Raw genomic sequence first — 22,332 nt, forward strand, 5'->3', positions numbered from 1 at the left:
GATAGAGGGGAGGTCAGTGCGTCTTCAACATGACACTGCTCTCACTGAATGGGTTGGGAAACCAGTGAACCTTTATACTAACTGGCAGCCACTTCCTCTTCTTTGTAACTGGATGCAAAGTGTTCACATGAATCATTACACCCTTAATGTAGCGGAAGGACTGTTATCCAACAGCAGGTAAGCAAACAAACTTACTAGGATTAGATGGTTGGCAACATCTTCCGCATCACCTCTCCAATGGGCCGTTCACTGAGTTTAACACCCCGGTTGATTGATTTGTTGTTCGGTGTCCAAGTACAGAATCCAGCAATTAAAGATTAACTCCATTCTGCTCCAGGTTTTCTTTTAGGCTCTGTTATGCTTGAAACGAACAAAGGCCACATTTGAAGGCAAAAGTGTTCACAGCCATTCCAAACAGCCACACATAAGGCAGGATGAAAATCCCGCCTTATGGAGACGAGCGAGACGTGATCAAGCTGAGACAAAAATACAAATCATGCTTACTTTCCCACCTCTGCACACCTGGCCAATCGCTGCAAAACAAATGGGAACGTTCTCCGAATTGTTGGTCTCGGAAAGTTACACATACTGTGGGATAATCTGCTTTGTGGTTCTGGTAGCTTAAATCATCTGTACAGCTTTAATGTCTTTCCCATTTATCTTTGATTTCTTTCTATTTCCGTCCTCATTGCTGAAGACATGTATGATGTATGGTGTGTGATAATATTACCCTCCCCTCAAAATCATGGCTGCCTCAGCCCAGTTGGTTGAAGGGGCTGCAACACAGTTCAGTAGCCAGTTGGGGATCAGACTTTGGGAAGTGTAAATACTTGGGAGTACTTACACATTTGCTTAAGAAACCCTCTGCAGCACTGGGATAGAAAAGCTGTATGGAAGAGGAAGCTGGTTCCCTCTCTCCCCCTCAGCATGGCTGAGCTATCAGCTGTTGGGGTGAGTCCCAGCTGCCTCGCGTGTTGACTCTAGAGTGATAGCCATCAGCATTTGCCACATGAAAGGAGAGGAGACTAGTTTTCCTTAAAAAAGCAGATGAGAAATAAAGATGAGGCCACATTTCAAATCGAGATAAAGGCATTGATTTATCAGGTGTGTTTTTCTGACCATATCATGCAGTATATAAATCAGTTCCTTCCCTGGTAAGATATGAATAATGTTCTTGTAGGATAAGATCCTTTGAGGCAGTACAACTTTCTTGCATACTTAAGATAGGGCTCCCATCCTCGGGGGTACATGTATATACAATACAGCTCATCCTGTGCTTTGATAGAGACAAAAACCTCAATATGCTTATGCATGCTTAGGAAGGGAGTAAACCTGTTTGGCTCACGGTCTAAAATTACCAAGCAGCGTGGGTCTCTGTGCATGCCAGGAGTCTGTGCAGGCAATGCTATCTGTGGTATGTCCCCCAAGCTGGCCTCTATGCTTTTATTCAGTCCTCTCATGGCATTTAAAACTGCTCACTGCAGGTCGAGCAGCAGTTTATTGGGGAAAAGGGAATGGCTTATTGGGGTAAATGGCTGGCCCCAAACCATGTTGACCCATTCTGTGGTCGCTCAGAGTAGAGGACACTGTCACTTAGAGCTCCTCGTAAAGTCTTGTGGATAGGCCTTTAGTACAGCCTGAGCTGTAATTGATGTTCTTGTGTTTGTAAAGGGGCCGCGATCATGTGTTCTTAAGTACGAGACTAAGTCACAGCAAGAGTCGCCCTGCCACGTGTGAGAGACGACTCGGGGGCAGAAAGCCAGCTTTCACTGAAAAAGAAAAGCAGGGAAACCAGAGGAAGAGTTCCTGAAAGGAGAAAAGAGACTGCAGCACTGTCCTGAAAAACTGAGGAAGTTGTTCACAGCTGCTGGCTGTTTTCAGCAGAAACGGCAAAATTCTTACTTGTGCAGCTTTTTTCACACGTTATTATTTTTTAAATATTCCTTTCTGCATTTATTTTTAGACGGTTGTTTGGCCAACCGGCAGCTGCAGGTCACTTTAGGGGGAAATATATACATAAATCCTGATTTAATTACTCTCTTACCCAATTCCATCCATCCTCCAAGTTGCCTTTTGAAGTCTTCCACAAATCTGTTCAGCTTCGATTGCCAGAAAACTTTTGCCTGTTTTTCTGTTTTCTTGACACATTTTGCGTTCCACAAACATGCGAATAACGAGCAGCAGTGTGACGTTGTTTAACACTCCTGCCGCTCATTGTTGGGACAAGAGAAAAGAAATGGCATTACAGAGCTTCTTCTCCTGTGAGTCTTTGGGAGATTAAGAAGGAGCCAAAATAGCTGAGATGGTGGCAATCTGTTGGGGAACAGTTGTGCCGTTTATGTTGTTGCTAATAGCAGAGTTTACTGACTGTCAAATCAATCAGTACCCTGCTTTAATTTCCTTGTGGCTGATGATATATTGGTGAGTTGTATTTTGATAATATCAATGTAGGAAGTCAACTTTATTTATTAAATGCTCCTTGTGTGACTTCTAAAGTAGACTAGAGCATTTTCTACTTGTAATAGCAAAACAAATAATATGTAATGAATGCATAGATGGCTGTAAATGATATATAGACTAAGTATGGTCTGCTCTGTCCTCTGTTTGTACATATTTTGCAAAAAGGTCAGCCTATAATAACGGACCCCATAGGTGCACTGCAACAAGTAATAAGTTGCGACCAAATTGACTTTCCATTTGTTTTTGATTCAGTGGATTGTCATTGGCCTGTAAGCCTTTTGTCCTTTCGCCAGCTAATGTCCGCTTCTTATGTTAATCAGCACTGTTTTGTTTACAGGGGCTCACCTCCCCATGCGGGTCAGCGCCCTGCAGCTCCTCGCGCCCCTCCCTCTTCGCTCTTCTTGTCCCGGGCCAGTTGATTCGGTGAAGTGGTTCAATTCACATGCAAATCCCCCCAGAACACCAGTCATTCACGCTGCTAATTACGCCAATGTTGGGACGCTGACTTGCTGACATCACACCGGTGTATTAGCATGTCGGGAGAAGGGTCAAGTCAACCAGAGAGGGCCCGTACAACCGGAAGTTAGTGACTCTGACTTGAAACAAAGGCTTCGAAATACAAGTGGTTTTAATTGACTATTGGTTTTCAGTCTGTACAGAAATGAATAGAAGTCAACGGCTGTCTGGAAAATCTGAAAATTATATTTAGACTAGGTTTCATTAAGAATGATTAGGGTTTGATGGTGAGGTAAGATATTCAATTGGCTAAAGAAATAATTTGGTTGAAAATAATCACATTAAAACAAGGCCTTCTTGGAGTGGATTTTTTTTTCTATCGATTATATGGCTGTGGAAGTTAATTATTTACCTCGGACACAGTAGTTTGATAAACAAAGAAATAGGCCAAATAGAATCTTAACTAAAGGTCCACTAAGCTGTTTTACCCAGAGCTTTCAACCAAATATCATGGTCTTCCTCAGCAGAGTGTGTTGTGTTGTCACTGGGCTATATCTCTTTGCAACACACTCCTTTTGCATCATCTCTTTTAATTTGGTGAAATGAATAGAATTATAATGATGATATATATGATTTAACTTACATAACATAAAAGCATATGTAGATGTTTACCCCAAAAGTGTCCTCCAATGGGTACATTTTGTAGATTAAATTATAGTATCTATTTCAACCAATTAATATCCCAACCCGTTTGAAATGGTGCTTTTATTGTGGAAATTACAAACAGGAAGTAACCATCTGATTTATGCGCACTTGACACCAGTTTAGGATTAAAGCGCTGCAGTGGGACGGACAGCAGCGAGTGGAGCAGCGCCAGCGCTCCGTGCTTTTACGCAGCGAAAGTCCGCGAGGATCTTCACTCCGAGCCGGCAGCAGCAACCCCGCTTCCGAGGAAGATTTGTGTCGTATTCATTTGGATATTCAAATATTTCGGCGGAGTCTGTGTTCTTGTTTGGATCTGTAAATGGGGATCTGATTTTACGCACATTGAGTTGGCTCTTCGTCTGCGCATTATCCTCATTTGCTGAACTCCCGAATGTGTTTGTGGAGGGCAGGGGGTTGACAAAAGGCTTTTAAACGGAGGGGGTAAATGTAGCAGAGGGGTGCAGAAACCACACAGCGGGTGAGAGTGGGGTGTTTTCGTGGCAAAGCTGTGGCGTTGGAGTTGTTTGACAAATTCTGCAATGAGGAAGACTTATTTTAAAACCCGCACTACCACAAGCAGCATTGAGGTCAGGGCTATGGCTTCCAACCGCCGCAGTTTGTAAGGAGGTAAGCAGCTGATTATTGATCGTGTTTATGTTTTATTTGGAGCCGTTATTTAGCGCGACGGACGATCCATGGTGGGGGTTTAAATGCGTAATGGGAAAGATAATTGAGTCACAAATGTAGGCCATCTATGAACTATGAAAACGAGTTTATATCTGACTTTTTCCCCCTTTACTCTCTCTTTGAAATATGTTCGTAAAATAGTCACAGGACTACATTTTAAAGACCCTTGCCCCGATTTAAAGTCAGTGGACTTTTCAACTAAGATGCGCCTCACTTTGCTCATTCATGACGTGAAACCGGGTGTTATTTGGATGTAAAAAAAAAAGAAAAAAAGAAACCAGAGTTCTGAGTTGTCTGACTCGCGCTGTAGCGTTCTCTCTATAGACGCCTCACCGGTTTATATCCCCCACCCCACCCCCTGGGGCGCAATGGTCAAGCTACTGTGCGCTTTCCAGCAATGCAGTCTTTGTTGTTCAAACTCTGTGCCATATGGATTATAGATTACTTAGTAATGAAAGAGATACATTACTAAGCACCTGTAAGATATTTCATTTGCTCTTCCATATCAACTTGTTATTATGCTGTCATTATTTGAGTCTTTCCAGTTAAAGGGTTCGAGTCATTTACAGGTGTTTGCTGCAAACTGCCCTGGAAACAAGTGGCATTATTGCAGCTCCGTGGCAGTTATTTCAAGGAGAGCATTTCGAGACTCAATGCAGGCTAATTGACCCATTTAGATGGCTACTTTTTTCGCAGTGTAACGGGTCACTGGATTAGCACATGAATGGACTGACTGACAATGAATAATGTAGCTTCAGCAGCTGGCTGCAGTATCAGTGGGCTACTTGGGCCTGAGAGCAGCCCAAACGCAAACTGAGTTGACAGCAGCCGAAACCAACATATTTCTGACATCCACAACTGCGTTTGGAGAAGAAGAAAAAAATCGGTGCTGCTTTTCCCCCCTGACGCGAGAAAAGTCAACATTACAAATTTCCCCCTGGGGATAAATAAAGCATCTCTCACTCACACACACACTCACACACACACATTATATTCCAATTCCATTCTTACAAGGACTGGTGGGTTTCCTGACACTTTTCTCCTAAACTATATCATAAGCCTGGTGAACACATTCACTAATGACCTGGCACTGTGTTACTCGTGTCTGAGTATGGTTTGAAGTCTGTACTGAAGATGTCTTGGATGCAATGACTCCCCCTGTTCCCAACCAAAGTAGTGTCATTTTATGGAACAAGTAAGTAATGTGATCAGGCTCGAGTATAGCGTGGCTGCAGTTGAACAGCTCCCCAGTCTGATGTTACATAAAATCTCTCTGTCCCTTTTTTGCTTCCTACTTCCCACACAAGTGCTGTACCATTCACGTCTCTGTTTTCTCGTTGTGTAGGTCCATTCACAAGTTACTTCAGTTACATTATACAGCTTAAAGTCCTATCCCAATTCTTGGTTACAAATCATGTCCATACTGGACAACAAAAAAGATGAGCTAATTAACTAACTATAAGTATTTAGCAACTACATCTTCCGCGAGTCTTATGTGCAGTATAATTTCTACGGTTCAATGCCCACTTCTCTTCAAACCCACACCTCCCATTTGTAATGCAGGCCATATGGTGAAAAATGTTTCAAGCCTAATTTGAGTTCATGTGCACAATTGGTAGCGTGTCTCATTGTTGATTGCCTTTGGAAAAATGCAAAGATGCCCATATGTTGCTGTATATTACAGTAGAGACAACTCATCATGAGGTTGAGGCTGTTTGGAAACGGAGCAGGACGTTGGCTCTCTATGTTGTGACAGGTGGATGTCTTATGTCTGTCCTCGGCAACTTGCTGCATCTGGTTGTTACTAATTGGCCGCTAATGGCAAACATCTTTGTCGGCCCTGATTCTTGTCGGGAACACCTCCAGTAATGTTCAACTGTGATTAGCTCCTAATGGCTCTGAAGTCTGCATGCAGCCAAGTGAAGGCACGAAGACTGTTTGCTTGTATATTTTTAATTTGTAAAAAAAAAAAAAAATGGGGCTAATCGTTGAAAGCCCCTGAGATTTAAAACAACGGCTTCAAAACACTGAACGGAAATGTTGTATTCAACAAAAGGCCATTGAAGAGAAAAGAGTCGGTCCTCCTCTCCCCCCACTTCTTCCAGAGTAAACAAAAGCAGAGGCAGGAAAAAAGAAGATAGGACTTGGCGGCGGTGTGCGCCCAGCTGTTCTCTCCTCTCTCGTCGTCCAACCTCCGCTTTTGTGCAGAGCTGCCATTGAAAGATGGGATTTTAATCTGGCCATCTAGAGTGATGCCATGGAAAAGCTGCAGCGGTTTTGGAACGAGAGTGGAATGAGACTTCAGCTTCAAACCCTCCACGGCTATACTTCCTCCACTGGCTCTTGGATACAGTTGAATGATCAGATGGTTTTCTACATTTTAGGTTGAATACAGTCTCCTAACCCTGGGGTTATGGTTACAGCCCCAGCCCCATCTTTTGCCTTGCAAAGATAACTCTGAGTCAACTTTTGCTTTGCGTTGAAGCACATTTACGAGATGGTAAATTAGAGTTTTAATACTGCTTGTTCAGCCAAATTTGAGACCATGCTCGCTGAAGATCTTGCAGCAGTGATCCAAAACGATTGAACCAAGACTACGCAACGGTCAGAGGGGCCTGTCAGACTCCAGTTACGTATTAAAACAACCCGTTACCTGGGTTACAAGGCTAATCTAGAGGAGCAAGGCGATGATAATTAACCCGAAACGGTGAATCATTGTCCACTGACATCATGGTCACAAGGATATCAATCCAACAACAATACCCCCCAGGTCTTGAACAAACGTCACACTCGCACTGACCAATGATACGTAAGCGTTTACATCTCCCACGGGGATGAAAGCCCAGGCAGTCATGTTTGAATACAGAACAAGCCTTTTAACTTCCTTCTCTTTACCTCGCAGTCATTGATGAGGTGACAGTGATGCACTTGACTTGTATTACAAAAGTCCCTAAATCTAATTGAAAATCATGTATATTAGAAGGAGGAATCTCGGGGATTAGGTTTCAGTGGAGGGGAAATCCCAGGCATGTGCATGCAGCGTGTTGTAAATCATGAGGGTAGAAGGGGAGGGAAGGAGCAACAGGCCCCTGTAGGCCCACATTATCTCTGCCAGCGCTGATGTGGGGGGGGGGGGGGATCAGATGTTTTCGAGTTGAATCACTTGAGGAAGGTCTTCCTCCCACATCTGGACTGAGATAGTGGGTCGGAGAGGTGTGTTTCTGCAACGGTCACAAGCTTCTCTGCCTCCAAATTGGACTGTACAGAGACGATAGGCAGAGATATGTCATGTGTCCTCTCAGAAGGAATGCGGTGTGAAATGCTTTCCTTCAGCTCTGGCTATTTGTGTGGACCAAGAGTCCCTTCTCACCCCACGGCAGAAATAGCTGCTAACCACCTGGCAGCATGTCAGAAGACTGGAAGAGGTGTTCATACGTGTTTCATCCTTTTTGTCTCCGCCTTTGGTGTCTTTGTCTTTCACTTCCAATCATCATGCTCTCTGCGAGCGTGTGCTCTTCTAGATGCCGGGTTGTAATGAGGCAAGCTGCGTCGCCCTAGGCTATAGCGGCATGCCGCAGGGATTTGCCAAACAGCCTTCTACCGGTCGGCCTGCTTGACAGCTGCTTGGTGACTTTGTCTTCCTGAGCTGCTCTGTTTATCATAACCATTAATATTCATGACAATGATATCTGGCCACTTTACGTGGATTTGGTTTCTGAAGCTTGTTGCTTGCTCTTCCACAAAGACCGCAGGGGCCTGGCTCTCTGCTCAGGGCACTGTTGAAAGCTGGAACTGACAGTAATAGGCTGTAAGGCCACTCATGGATGACGTGGAATCTCAAGTGGTCATGGAGAATTTGTCCGACTTCAGACCTTAATATATTTTTTTTTTGTTTTCTTTTTTAAGGATTACATGTCAAATGGCCAGTTGTGGCGTGTCAATGGGATGTTTTACTTGGAGAGCCACGTATTTCCACGGCCCATTCTATCATCAAAATCCATCAGTGCTAAGCTGAATAGATCGAAGTGTTTTGTTAACCAAGACTCAACCCATGGACAATAAGTGCTCCTTTGACAACAGACAAGGTGAGACTTGGCCAGCTCTCCACATGGTGCTGTCTGCGCTCCAAGCACTTTATACCAACAGATCCTCGGCCGATCGAGCTGTCAAACCGTGTCCTGAGTGTCCTTAAGCTCCTCCATAAGGCTGTCCGTCAGGCGTCCGTCTGGGGAGGTGATGGGATTGTCTCCCAGATTTGTCCGCCTGAGGGGGCAGCAAGGTTTAGTGGGATGCAACCTTCTGGCCACCCAGTTTCCCTCTTCATGCAGAGGCTTATAGCTGTCAAGGACATGGGAATCTGTATGTATGAAGTGTCTCCAAGTGCAGACGTGGTGAAGGTGACCTTTATTCTAATTTGAATCCATGCACTCAGGTATTTAACCCACATCCTCCTCTGCTTTTTGTGAGATGTCACAAGCTCCGTGTCACTCTACAACGAGTAATTCCTGTCTGTTAATCCCAATATTTTGTAAGACAACACTGCCGAATAGTTGTTTGAGTCTATGAGATATCGCAGCACTCTTTATTACTCTCTGGACATGAAAGAACAGCTAGCGGGAGGAGTGTGTGTGTGTGTGTCAAACACTCCTAATGGATGGATACTTTCCACTTTTAACTGGGTTGGTCTGCTTGACGAATGAGAGTGGAGCACTCTCCTGGCTAAGCATCTGCTATTGTTTCTCGCTAACCTTCTGCATAGGGGAGTGTGTGGTGTGTGTGCAGTGCTGCTTTCCATCACTGCACACTGACTTCATGCGGTTTTGAACAAAAGTAGAGATTCATGTAATTTGAGGGGGCTTGACTATTTCTACAGGCAATTAGGTTGGCTGACAGATTGTCCTTTTTTTTATTTATTTTTTACAATTAGTCTGAGGTTACCTTTTGAAAAAAGCAATTTGGGTTATTTTTGGGTGATTAATGGCAGGCTTCAGAGGACCAAACAGCAACTGCAGCATGACGTCTTGTTTCTGTTGAAACTCTATCTCCCCAAATGTATTTCTGTTTACACAGTGATTTATTTAACTGAGGGTTTGTTTTCAGCCTAATGGTGGTTTATTCTGAGGTCAAATAACTGTTGCCCTCATTTTTAATCTGTCTCTTATTCCAGTAAATCTTTTATTAATATGTTCCCATTAGGGGTGTAACGGTTCACAAAACTCACGGTTGGGTTGGGTACGATACAGTGGAGCCACGGTTCGGTACGGTTCGGTACAGTAGAAAACTATAAATGCCAGAGAAATGTACTTGATTTTAAAATATATTTATTCATTACAACTAACATCATGAAGTTATTCTTTGACTTTGAACAATGATGGAACTATACCTGAGTGACCCATCTTCTGGGGTGTCTTCTTAGCAACATATAAGCATAAAAAACAAAAACTGCTCCTTAATGTTATGTAGTATTGTTGCTTACATCTTGCTTACATCTTGTATTGTTACTTACATTTTGCAAAAGAGATTTTTAATCTCAATGGGACTACCTGGTTAAATAAAAAAAATTATTATTTAAATTTTTTTATTCAAACGTATTCGGTTCGTCATGCGTACCGAACCGTGAGCCCCGTACCGAATGGTTCAATACGAATACGCGTACCGTTACACCCCTAGTTCCCATTGAACAAAAGTGTAGTCTACATACGACATTGGCTTGACAGATGCTCTTTGTCTGTGTTTGTCCATGGTAGGAAGATCTGTGTGCACTGTAAGTGTCGCCGTGAGGAGCATGCTGTGACAGCCATGCCTGTAGAGATGGAGAAGACGGTCACCAAGCTGATGTACGACTTCCAGAGGAACTCCACCTCAGACGACGACTCGGGCTGCGCCCTGGAGGAGTACGCCTGGGTACCACCAGGACTCAAACCTGAACAGGTATCGGTATCTTACACTTATCCGGGCCTCGTCGCATTCACACTGGACGGCCCCACTGACGTCTATGTCAGACATCTGTTAAATTGTGCAGTTTTGTCAGCAGTTGTCAATCGCACCGGATTGTAGACACCACATAGTGACCCAACTCATCCACTGTGGTGTGAATAAATCTAAAGACCAGAAACGTTGAGTGTCCACATTCGATTAAGCCCACGGCTTTGTGCTAAATATTGTTTGTTGTCCAACAGCAGGTGTTTTCAACAACTCTAAAAAAAAAAATGGATCTGATGACAATGACAGTCCTGGGTTAATGTTACAATCACACTCATCAAAAAGCTCCGATTTCACCGTACATACTACTGTGTGACTGCAGGGAGTTCACATTTATACACAAAACGATCCAAGTGTGGCGTCGTAAAATATTTTCATTTTGGAGAAAAGAATTCCCAGTGATATGCACATCTAGAATTCAGTCATACAATCATATGTATTTACATACATACCACTGTAGTGAAACCCTGATTAAAGTAGTCATGCCCATATTTTGTAAGCGTTACGTTCAAACTGCACCTCACCATATGATGCCTCACCAATCTTGCTGACTGCTCCTTCTGCAGGCTAATGAATAACAAGGATTTTGTGGCTCCAGCAGTCAATGTAATCTCCAATTAATTCCGCCCCCAAACATGTTGGGAGTAGGTTTCAGCTCTGTCACAGGGACTAAGCTAAACCTGAGCAACACACAAATGTATTAAATGGTCCCGTGCACGTTGAAGAAAATCCTCTTTTACGATACTCCATGTAACTGTATGTGTGCACATGTGGGAGGGTTTCCAGTTTTATAGCACAATAGAAGCGTGTATGGAAGCTGGTTTCATTTTGTTGATGAGCTGAAAGCAATGAACTGGTCAATACAATGTTGGCACAGCCCCCTGTTCTCACCCCAGAGGAGGACTGAGCGCAGCTATTTCTCATCCCCCTCCAGGGTCACATGTCTAACCCCGAAGTCAATTCGGTTCTCGTCTAGTGGTGATAAGACAGGAACAGTCGGGCCATAATAAAAACTGGACCGTGCAGTATCCCCGGAGCACAATACCGAATGACCTTGAAAATAAAAAAATCAAGAGTTTTTAACAGCCTACGTGAAAAATGTCCGTAGATATCACGATTTCTATTTTTCCAACCTGACTTCCAAGTCATTCAAGCTGTGGAAACACATTATGTGACCTCTCGCAGGGGAGCGGAAGCATGCCTGATGTGGAGCTTATCAACCACCCGGCCTTCCTCTGCACAAGGTAAAGACGGAGGGAGACGGTAAACACAAAGCTAATCTCCAGGATCTAAACGGTGGGTTTAGGTTTCCCCGTCGGGAGCCCTGGGCTGTGTATGAGTCTGCTATTCAGCCAGCGGTGGTGTAAAGTCACCACTCTGTAACGAGGGATTTCAGACCAGGACGGCTATATTCAATCAGATGTATCTGAGAATTATGAGGGATAAGTCGGCTCTTAGTTGGGACTGTTCAACTCTCTGTGTTAGAATTTGAGTCAGCAATCGCTGAAATGCAGACCTTTATCACCAAACGCAGCCATCACTGAGTTTGTTGGAGATGCTATTATAGTGTGAAGGAGGGCCTGCCAACATTCTCTCTCCCATTGTCTCCTCTTGCTCTCTTCTCTCCATCCTACTCGAATAAAATTCAGCGATGTTGCCAAGTTACAACTTGTCAAGGCCAAGAATGTTACTCAGCATTGGCCTGCATGTGTTTGTTTTTTTTACCATCACGTAGCAAGAGTTGCAGTCTAATGTTCAGACTCTACTCGGCATGTACCGGGATCATATTTAAATTTCCATTCGATCACGAAGTCTGCTTTTTCAGACTGCTCAACAGCTCTAATGTGGATAAATTAACTTTCAAACACCAAAAAGCCAGTCTAAAAGGTACCCGAGGCTAGTTTGACCTGTTCTGAAATGGACCTGACGACAATTAGAACTCATTCCCATCAGAGCATGTGACTCAAAGCGCCGCTGCTCCTAAATACGAGCTCACAGAGTTGCTAGCTTGGCTGTGGGCTTTTAGTACATTCAGTCTCGCTTTAATTTCGTGCTTGATCAACCAATGTCATGCCTTTTTAACTTTAAAACGCATTGAATTTGTTTTCACGACTGTGTTGGCTGCAGTGTCGATTCATGGGAACTTGCACATCTCGGCAAGGACGTGAGAAGAGAAAGACAGAGAATGAAAACACAGCTGTTAAATCTGCTCATTTTGCTGTGAAAACAGCGTCCTTCCCACCACGTTTGGCTGTAACTACCAGTGTTTTCTCAACAGTATAACATCCATGTCCAACAACCACTGTAAAGTGGCTTGTTGAGAGAACGTTAGGGCTGGTGCCTGGTGGTGTCTTGTCCTCTGGCTGGCTGGCCATTAACAGCAATAGGAACCAGCTGTGTGAAGCCATCGCTCTTGTCACTCAGTGGCGAAGTAGCTTTTAAAAACACTCCTTTCAGTACAGTTCGAAAATTCTGCCCTGTCTTTAGTTCCGTCTGCTTTCGATTACAGTTATTATCACAAGCTGCTCCTCCTGGCTCTCGCTGCAACTGTGTCCATTATGTGCATGCAAGTGTGCGTGTGCGTGTCTGTCTTTAGATCTTTTCCTCGAGGCAATGTGCCTTTCACCTCCAGATTGTAACCCTATAGTTGTTGTTTCCTAATTTATCATTAGCAGTGTGTGCGTGTGCTCATCTGGAAGCGTAGGCGCTGTTTGATTTATCAGTGCTTGACCACAGTTAGTCTTTCATGAATTATCCTGAGATCCCCCCCCCCCCGCCGGTGTCCCGGGCCGAGCTGCTGGCCAAGAACCCAGCGTCCCTCGCCAACACCGGTGGACGCCAACAAAAGCAGAGCAGAAAGAATTAGGTTACACTTACAACACAAGGTTCCTGCTGCTAATGCATCCCAACAACAAACATGCTTGTGCAACGCTTCATGGAAATGCTCTTAATACAGAATGTGTCGCTCAGACAGTTAATACTTTAAGATATGAGTGTTTTTGAAAGCAACAATTTAAAAGTTTGGTTTACGTACCAATGCGTTTCTGCATGACTCAAGTTGATCTGTTTTTGTGTGACAGACTCTGTGTTATTGCCAAGGACGAAGCTGATGGCTTCCAGTCAGTCGATCCATTCAGTAGACGGATCCGGTCGTTAAGACTGGTCTGACCTAGTCAGCAGGTATCGATCACGTTCGTCTTTACATTCCAAGCCTCAGTTATGTGTTGTTTCTTTCATTTGATCAAACGTCATCTTGTTTGTTCTTCTACTACTACTCTGTCTTTGTCCCTCTAACATGTTGTTTTGTTTCCCTCTCGTCGCCTCTAATTGTCCTCTTCATTCTTTGACCTCTGTCCCCAAATCTCCATTTAAAACCCTGTAAGGCTTTCGTGGATTGCGCCCCCTCCAATCACATTCATATACGACTGCCTGACCTCTGTTATACCCCGGCCCCCTGTTACAGTGTAATAAAAAAAGACTGCAATAAATAACAGGGAGATGACACTCATTGTCTGCCGCTGTAATATAAAGAATGTCCAAAGCAATTTCGAATGGCCAGATTAGCATTTATCCTGCTGTCACACGCACTGCTAAATGTATCCTCGTTAAGCATGGGTGTGCATGAGTGTTTGGACATTTGACAGGTCAGCTATACATTCCCATGTCAATGTGCAAAGATGGAGAGGTGATGTTCCGTGAAGTCTCCGCCGGTGGGCCATAAATCTCAGTGATTTTCTGTGTGTTGGTTTCTCCTGGTTGTAGAGCCTGTTCATTTAGTCTCTGCACAGTGCTGCAATTATAAAAGACGACAGTTACAAATCGTAATCCAGAGCGTATTGAAAATTATAACTGTGTATTTTGGGTTAGTTTAGCTGGTGTACGTGTTACAGGTATGTTGTTCTTCAGCCTCTCATCCTCTCTCTGTCTCTGTCTCTGTCTCAGGTTCATCAGTATTACAGCTCCCTGCCTGAGGACAAGGTGCCCTATGTTAACAGCCCAGGAGAGAAATACCGCATCAAACAGCTGCTCCATCAGCTCCCACCCCACGACAATGAGGTGAGAGTCCAAACGGACCCCCTCCCCCATCACCTCATCCATCCATCTATCCCTCCCTCCCTGCCCTCCTCCAGGGCAATACAGAGATAAGAGAAGAGAAGGGAGGAGACAGACACAGGAAAAAATAGTCTCTCCTCTGAATGGTTAGGAATGAGATAGTGAGGTGTTTGTGTGCAAAGCTTCCCATATATTTTTTTATCATTAAACATTACCATATAATGTTGAGGTATTGGTGTGATTGCCATAAACAGTTGACAACAGCACTAAGATGATCGACACGCTTAGCACCGCTACGCCAACCTGATAATAATAACATCAAATTAATACAATAATTGTCTTGAAATGCTAACAAATGCTGAACTATTGACTTGAGATAAGTGCGGCTTTTGTTTGTGGCAATAATATAAAAGTTTGATATTGCTATGTTGACTTTATATAACACAGGCAACCGCCTTAAACTTTCTGTGTCTGTATAACAGATCACACTCAACAAATGTATCCTCGTGTGTGTGTGTGTGTGTGTGTGTGTGTGTGTGTGTGTGTGTGTGTGTGTGTGTGTGTGTGTGTGTGTGTGTGTGTGTGTGTGTGTGTGTGTGTGTGTGTGTGTGTGTGTGTGTGTGTGTGTGTGTGTGATGTGTGTGTGTGTAGATCCGCTACTGTAACGGTCTGGACGACGAGGAGAAGCGAGAACTGAAGCTCTTCAGCACCCAACGGAAACGGGAGAACCTGGGCCGCGGCAACGTCCGCCCTTTTCCCTTGACGATGACGGGGGCAATCTGCGAACAGGTAGCTGACAGAAATATCAAAAACATGAATGTTTGTGTCGTTTCTCCAGCAGTCGAGAGACACCACGAGATCAAAGATGATCTGAAAGCCGCCCAGCGTTTCGCTTCGAAATGTCATTTCTGCCTCGCGTCCCGTGACGAGAGTGAATTATTAAGTGTGACAAGATCAAAGGTGTGTCATGTGGTCGATGTAATGAAAGCAATGAATCGTGTGACGGACATGCTGAACAGCCTGCTGCCGTTTCTGGTCTTTGTAATGATGTACGAGAAATGCTTTACGTTGACGTATAAAGGGCAGAGATGCAACAGTCGTGTGCTTTTATAACACGGTTGAGACCATGTCAGTCTCGCCTCAAAGTGTAGTTCTTGAGCGGATCTTGAGGTGTTGCATGTGTATGTTGTGTCTCATTTTTCCAGGGAAGGCGTCTGTTAACCACAGACTGTTTCATAAAACGTTAGAGAACTAAGTTCCAGTTCAAACTGCTCTGAATCCTCCTGAACATACGTCATAGTAGTGCCCGGAGTAGTCCCATCAAATATTTAACGTGTTGTCTACGTTTATTCTTGTCGTGGCCGTATGCGACTATAGAGTGCAATAGAGTTTTCTTTTAACAAAAAAAACACACGACAGCATCCGCTAGCCATTTGTTTTAGTGTCTGTACAACAGGCTCAAGCAAATCGGAGCTCCTCTCTGCCTCCACGCCGAACTCGCTCTCCTTTTTATCCTCCAATATATCACTCAATTTTTATTCTCCCCTTTGCTCCACCATCGTCCTCCAGCAGCCATTCGACTTCCTCTCTGCGTCTGTCCTTGCCCTCCCCTGCCACACATGTAAACACACTTCAGGACGTTTTGAATATGCATTATAGACCAATTAAATCATCACAAATGGTTCAACACTGCCTGTCGCTGGTAGCCCATTAACCTGCTTTGAACAGGAATTACTTCACATTCGGGAAGAAATGAAACCATCCCATGGTTCAAGATGGCGCCCATCCTTTCATTTTAATAAACGTTCTTTTCAGCGGAACCAAAAAGTGTTTCAGAGTTCCTCAGACCTAATTTGGAGCTCATAGAGCATGTGTATTAGAGTCTATCTCTAGTCGACCCAGCTGACTTCATGCTGCCTCTTCGCTCACATGATTGGGAAGACGATCATTTATTGATTCCGCTCTTCAAGACTTCAATAAATCATTTTGTGTTGGTGACTCTCAGAAATATGTATCAATAGCTTTACAGCCTTTTCTTTTGCAATTATTGTATAAATGAAAAATGTATTCTGGATGAGTGTCACAATTACTTTCTTCATCACTGTCACAATGAAATGGTCATTTTGCTTTGTGACAAACTGTTTAGGTTTTCCAAACGCCTTTTAAAGAATCTTAGTGTTGTTGTTTTTGGTACTTTTCCTTTATTGGACATTGGCAATCTAAGAGGCAGACAGGAAACCTAGGGAGCATGAAAGGTCCACCACTTGGCCACTGGATGCCCAGATGTACAGATTTAAAGTTGAACTACAAAAGTAGCTCAGTTATAGAATTTGAACTCAGTATCGGCCACTAATTAGAATTGATATTGGAAAAGAAAAAAGTGGGATGTAAGTACGAATACAAGCTGCAGCCATTAACTTAAAACTCTCTTCTTCTTTTTCTTCTTCCTCCACCTCTTCTCAGTGCGGAGGCCAGATAAACGGTGGCGACATTGCTGTGTTTGCGTCACGGGCAGGTCACAGCGTGTGTTGGCATCCAGCCTGCTTTGTGTGCAGCATGTGCAACGAGCTCCTGGTGGACCTCATCTACTTCTACCAGGACGGGAAGATCTACTGCGGCCGGCACCACGCCGAGAGGCTGAAGCCACGCTGCACCGCCTGCGATGAGGTAGACGCTCGTCACACACACACACACACACACACATACACATATTACTTATTTGAACATACTGTGCCTGTAATGTGGGGCAGTGTTGGTGGAGCTACTTATTAAATGTTGTCGCACACAAATTTTGGACATGCCATTATTAAGCCAAACTGCTGTCGTATGATGCTCACGGGCTTCCCAACACACACTGTCTCTATTTAACACATGCAAGGGTTTTTACGGTCTAATGGGGTCAGCTCTCAATATCCTGATCTCCCCACCGTTAGCACTGACTTTCACTCTCTGCAAATGAGGACAAAGACGCTGTCAGTACTTCAAAAGCACCCTGGTGTTTTAACAGCGGCGTAATTAAAAGTCAATGCACCATCTAGATTTGACTTCGATTTAAGTCCCCACACACATTAGCCTTTTCTACAAGTCGGTGACAAAGAGGATGATCTAAGAGTGCTAAGCTCTAGTGGAGAAAGCGGTGCCTATGAAAAGGGAGGGAGGGCGAGCCGAACCTTTGTCCTGTCATTTAGTGAGCAGAAATGACCCAACTGAGGTTTTACCGCCGAGGACCTGTGATAAACGATGCTCTTTCTTATTTCTCCTGTCTTAGATCATCCTTGCGGATGAGTGCACTGAGGCAGAGGGGCGTCACTGGCACATGAAGCACTTCTGTTGTTTCGAGTGCGAGACTGTGCTGGGGGGGCAGCGCTACATCATGAAGGAGGGGCGGCCCTACTGCTGCTCCTGCTTCGAGTCCCTCTACGCCGAGTACTGCGACTCCTGCGGGGAACATATCGGTATGCTGCCGGCGTCTATCACTGTCAATACAAACTGCATTAATCACCAGCAGGTCACGCAAAGGAACGCCTACCGAAAGAAATGTAATGCTAAATACATGGAAAAATGAAGCGGAAACATGATTGGGCTGCAGTTTTATTTTAAAGGAGGACGAATCTGTGACCTCATTTTTAGTAACACAGCAGAAAAGAGCTACAGTAGAAAGGCTCTGGCCTGGTTTTTAACAGTTTACCCCTGAATGATGTCACGGCCAGGCATGTGAGGCGGGGTCACATAGCAGAGGAGCAAAGAGACCTCAGCTTACAGAGCACAGAAATATGTACAGTCTATACCATGCAGCATGAAACCACAGTGGGGCAAAGGCATGACTGTATCAAGTTACTTTTCACACTCAGGATCTGTTTTTGTCGCAGAACCATGCACCACGCGTCGGTCAAATACAAATTTAAACATCACACAACCTGTAGTGTTAGAGGCAAACCTACTGAGAGGAGAAACTGGGGTATTTTTCAGTGGGAAACCTTCATATTACCGCTTCTTGGCTCACGTCCACCTCCTGTTAAACCTCTGTGTCTGCGTATCCCCCGACAGGATGCCCAGGTGTGATTTTGGCACATACCTCTCAACAAATTTTCTCTGTAATTATTCGTCAGACAGGATATAGAAAGTATTTGGCTAAAAAACACAACTGATTATAAATTGAAACCATCAGAAAACATGCTGTAACCAGATGGCAGCCATTAGCAAATAGCTGGTTTTCTTTCTCCCTGCAACAACTGCAGGCATAATCAAAATGCAATGTGTTTATAGAATGCTGGGAAAGCCCCAGGAACAGTTACACTACAGCCTCCAGCTTTATTTTCTCTCAACAAACAACTTGTAAAGTGCCACTATTTTCACACAAAACAACATTTTAAATAACAAATGTCAAGCTCTTTGATATGCACATGGTGCTTCCCATTTTAATTGTGCATTTATAAATGAGGCCCATAATCGTATTTTACATAAACCCATCTGTATCTATCCTGCAGGCATTGACCAAGGCCAGATGACGTATGATGGGCAGCACTGGCATGCCACAGAGGGCTGCTTTTGCTGCGCCCGCTGTAAACGCTCTCTGCTTGGTCGGCCCTTCCTGCCCAAGCAGGGCCAGATCTTCTGCTCGCGCTCCTGCAGTCTCGGGGAGGAGCCCAACGGCTCGGACTCCTCTGATTCCGCCTTCCAAAGCGCTCGATCCACCAGAGAGTCCAGACGCAGCGCCAAGGCGGGGAAGAACGGAGGCGGAGGTGGTGGAGTTCAGACTGAGAGATTCTCAGGGGAAGTGGACCCACTGTCGTTACAAATGGATCTGCTGAGCCTTTCCAGCCAAACGCCCAGTTTGACGCGCGAGCCTCCTGCCTGGCAGAGCCAAGAGCAAGCAGGTGACGGCTATAATTATGAATCCCAGACAGACCCGACTGTCAACCCCACCCCTCTTCAGCTCCTGAGCCAGTGCAATGTCAGGACTGCCTATATCCCCACCTGCTCTGTACAGAAGAATCATCAGCAGGATCACAGGATCAAAGAGAATGGAGGTTTAAAGAGGCCACCCATCTCAGCCATGAAGGGCCACTCTCTGAATGAGATGTGGTTCCAACAGCCAGCTCCAGACGAGTACTATCCACCCAAACTGAGGACCCAAAAGAGCTTCACAGAGGTGTCCCATTGTTCTCAGCACCACAATGGCTTCTCCTCTGACAAGCGCTCAATCAGTTTGCACGGCTTTCAGAGGGACAGGGAAAGAGAGACGGGGCCTCCAGCAGCAACCCAGGTAGCAAGAAGCAGGAACCCCATCAATGCACTTACCTTCACAGAGCAACTGACCCCTCTGGAGCAGACCCCAAGAGGATCCATGGAGTCCCTGGCCCTGTCCAATGCAACAGGTGGGTAAAACAGTCGCCGTCAGACCTCTGCTTGGCCTTGTTTTGGGTTCTAGCACTTTGTTAGCATTACATGGGAAGTTGTGTGTTTTTTAAAACAGCAGTGTGAGTATTGTTGCTGGTATACATCACAACTTGTGCTGACATTGCTGGCCATGTAATCTGAAATTCAGCTTGACTACAGTATAACATTTATGGGATGACATTGAATAAACCGCCTACTGACACCAAACGTAACTCTATTTGCCCTCAGGCCACTCAGCAGATGGAGGAGGAAAGCGGCAGGAGCACCTTTCTCGTTTCTCCATGCCAGACCTGAGCAAAGACTCTGGAATGAACGCGTCAGAGAAAAGTAACATGGGCACGCTCAACTCCTCAGTGCAGTTTCGTAGCTCCGAGTCTATTCACAGCCTCACCGCCAGTCAGCCCTACATGGAAATGGATCCTTCCAGATCCTCCCAGTACCAGGTGCAGTACTGCGACCGCCCTGGCGTGGGTGTGGGTGTGAGTATGGGTATGACTAAGTTACCACCTGGCTTCACCTTCCAAGAGGAGGATAGGGTGAGTTTGGTGAGCAGCGCCAATGCTGCCCGCCTACCCCCCATCAGTGAGCGCAGGGTGGGTGGTGTCGGTGGTGGAGGAGGTGGAAGGGGAGCCAGTACACGGATAGATGCTCCAGAAGAGACTCCCCAGAGGCGTCGGCACCACCACCACCGCTCCCGGAGATCCCGTCGATCCCGTTCAGAAAACGCTCTCAACTTGGTGGCAGAGCGAAGGGTGAGACCTCAGGAAAGACCACAGTTACGTGTCCGTGAGGATTATGACCGTTTCCCGCCACCAAGGAGCATCAGGGACCAGTTCGGAGGAGGAGGAGGAGGGGGCAGATACCAGCCCCAACCTTTCAGGCAGTGCCCCAGAACCACTTCAGACCTGACTCTTCAAAACCCTGGGGCCAGCCGACGCACTGGCTTCAACCAGTACTCCTGGGATGATTACGATGGCGATGGCTGGTGCTCCACTTGCTCTTCATCCTCCGAATCAGAGGATGAAGGTTACTTCTTGGGTGAGCCGATCCCCAGGCCCATCCAGCTGCGCTACCTCAGCAACCAGGAGCTCGTCCATAAGTACAACGGGATTGGAGGACCCAACCACAGCGGGCAGTTACACCCCCGCAAACGCAGAAAAAGCAAGAACTGCATTATCTCCTAACATCCTGTTGTCTGGTAAAGGAAAGTACTCTTTGTCCAGCTTGTGTACACTAACGTCTCCCATCTGGAACAAAAAAATAAATAAAAACTCTCGGTCCATTTATTCAGTGTTGTTGAGTGTTGAATATCAAGTAATTGAAAGTCAGTGATGAATTACAGTCGGTTAACAGTGAAAAAGCAACAGTGTTTGCATGTTTGTTCATTTTAATGTTTCGGAATATCTCCTGAGTATTAAGGCTAACGGTTAACATGCGCAGTTCTATCACGTCACAACATTTATCAAAAGCTGATGTGCAATCTCTTTTTAATCATAACTTCATTTCCATGCAGTACACAAGTGTGCAAGGTAGTCTGTTTGGTACAGCTTAGCTTTTTCACGCAATGTGATTTAGATAAAGGATATACTGTACTAATGTATTCAGTTCATAGTATGTACATAGATAAATGAATTAATAATTTCACATAAGTTAAAGGAAGTCCATGTACATATGGTTGTAAATGAGGCCTCACATATTTTTATATTTTGTATGGATAGAATCATTTATGTATTAAATATCTATAATGTAGATATAGAATATGACAAAAACAACTTATGCATGTTTTATTTGGCTGACCTGGTCCTGCATTTGGAATAAAGGAGTATTTGAGTGAGTGTTTTGATTGACAGCTGGTGTTTCTCTCCAGAGAATGAACACGCATGCGTCTGTTGTTCACAAGAGTGCGTAACAGTCACCTTCTCCATCTGTTTAATGCATAAATGAATGACAATGTGGTGTAGAGGTTGATTCGGAGCATCACCCTCCACTGGGTTGTTAAACTTGCCTGGTAAATGGGCGCCGTCACATTCGAACAAACAGAGCTCCATTGTCCTGGAAACAGATGCCACTGAAGTTCTGGTTTATTGCATCAGCCTCTGCAAGTTGGAAACTGCTGACACAGGTCCAGGGATTTGGTTATTGAAATCTGGGGTATGTAAGGCATGCTAGCGGCACAGCTGTAGGGATGGCAGTACCAGTCTATGGGTCCAGACTGAAAAACATCAACTATTGGATGGATTGCCATGCAATTTGGCACATTCATGTTCCCATCAGGATGAATTGTGATAACTTGCTGGATCGTTTTTAATGTAGCGTCATTATCATGTCATTGGGTAATGACCAAATACATTCAACTGACAGGTTCAGCTGCACTTAAAGTGTTAATGTTAGCATGCTTAAATTAGATGTTGAACATGCTAATCATCAGAACGTTGCCACTGTCGTCGTGAGCACGCCTTGCTGACGTTAACATTTAGCTCAAAGCACCGCTGTTCCCAATTAAAGCCTCAGTTAGCCGCTGACGTAGATGTAACCGTTGGTAAGAAACAAGTAAAACCCTACAAGTCAACCTCCTGTTAAATTATTGGT

General features: G+C 44.8%; 1 protein-coding gene across 3 annotated transcripts in view; it reads left to right on the forward strand.

Annotated features, from left to right (window-relative positions):
* The window catches only part of prickle2b (prickle homolog 2b), a 44,659-nt gene extending 23,088 nt beyond the window's left edge, over positions 1-21,571 (forward strand). The window contains exons 1-8 of one of the 3 annotated variants that reach the window (XM_079297063.1): positions 3,834-4,248; positions 10,056-10,239; positions 14,233-14,346; positions 14,995-15,132; positions 16,807-17,010; positions 17,612-17,798; positions 18,831-19,721; positions 19,972-21,571. In XM_079297063.1, coding sequence (XP_079153189.1) covers positions 10,108-10,239; positions 14,233-14,346; positions 14,995-15,132; positions 16,807-17,010; positions 17,612-17,798; positions 18,831-19,721; positions 19,972-20,927 — 2,622 coding nt within the window. In that variant the 5' untranslated portion in view covers positions 3,834-4,248; positions 10,056-10,107 and the 3' untranslated portion in view covers positions 20,928-21,571. Of the gene's footprint in view, positions 1-3,833; positions 4,249-10,055; positions 10,240-14,232; positions 14,347-14,994; positions 15,133-16,806; positions 17,011-17,611; positions 17,799-18,830; positions 19,722-19,971 lie in introns of those variants that run through there. The other 2 variants (XM_079297064.1, XM_079297065.1) reach the window with 2 other exon arrangements.
* Positions 21,572-22,332: the final 761 nt, after the last annotated feature.

The sequence above is a fragment of the Melanostigma gelatinosum genome (assembly GCF_949748355.1).
Source record: "Melanostigma gelatinosum genome assembly, chromosome: 3".
Lineage (NCBI taxonomy): Eukaryota > Metazoa > Chordata > Actinopteri > Perciformes > Zoarcidae > Melanostigma > Melanostigma gelatinosum.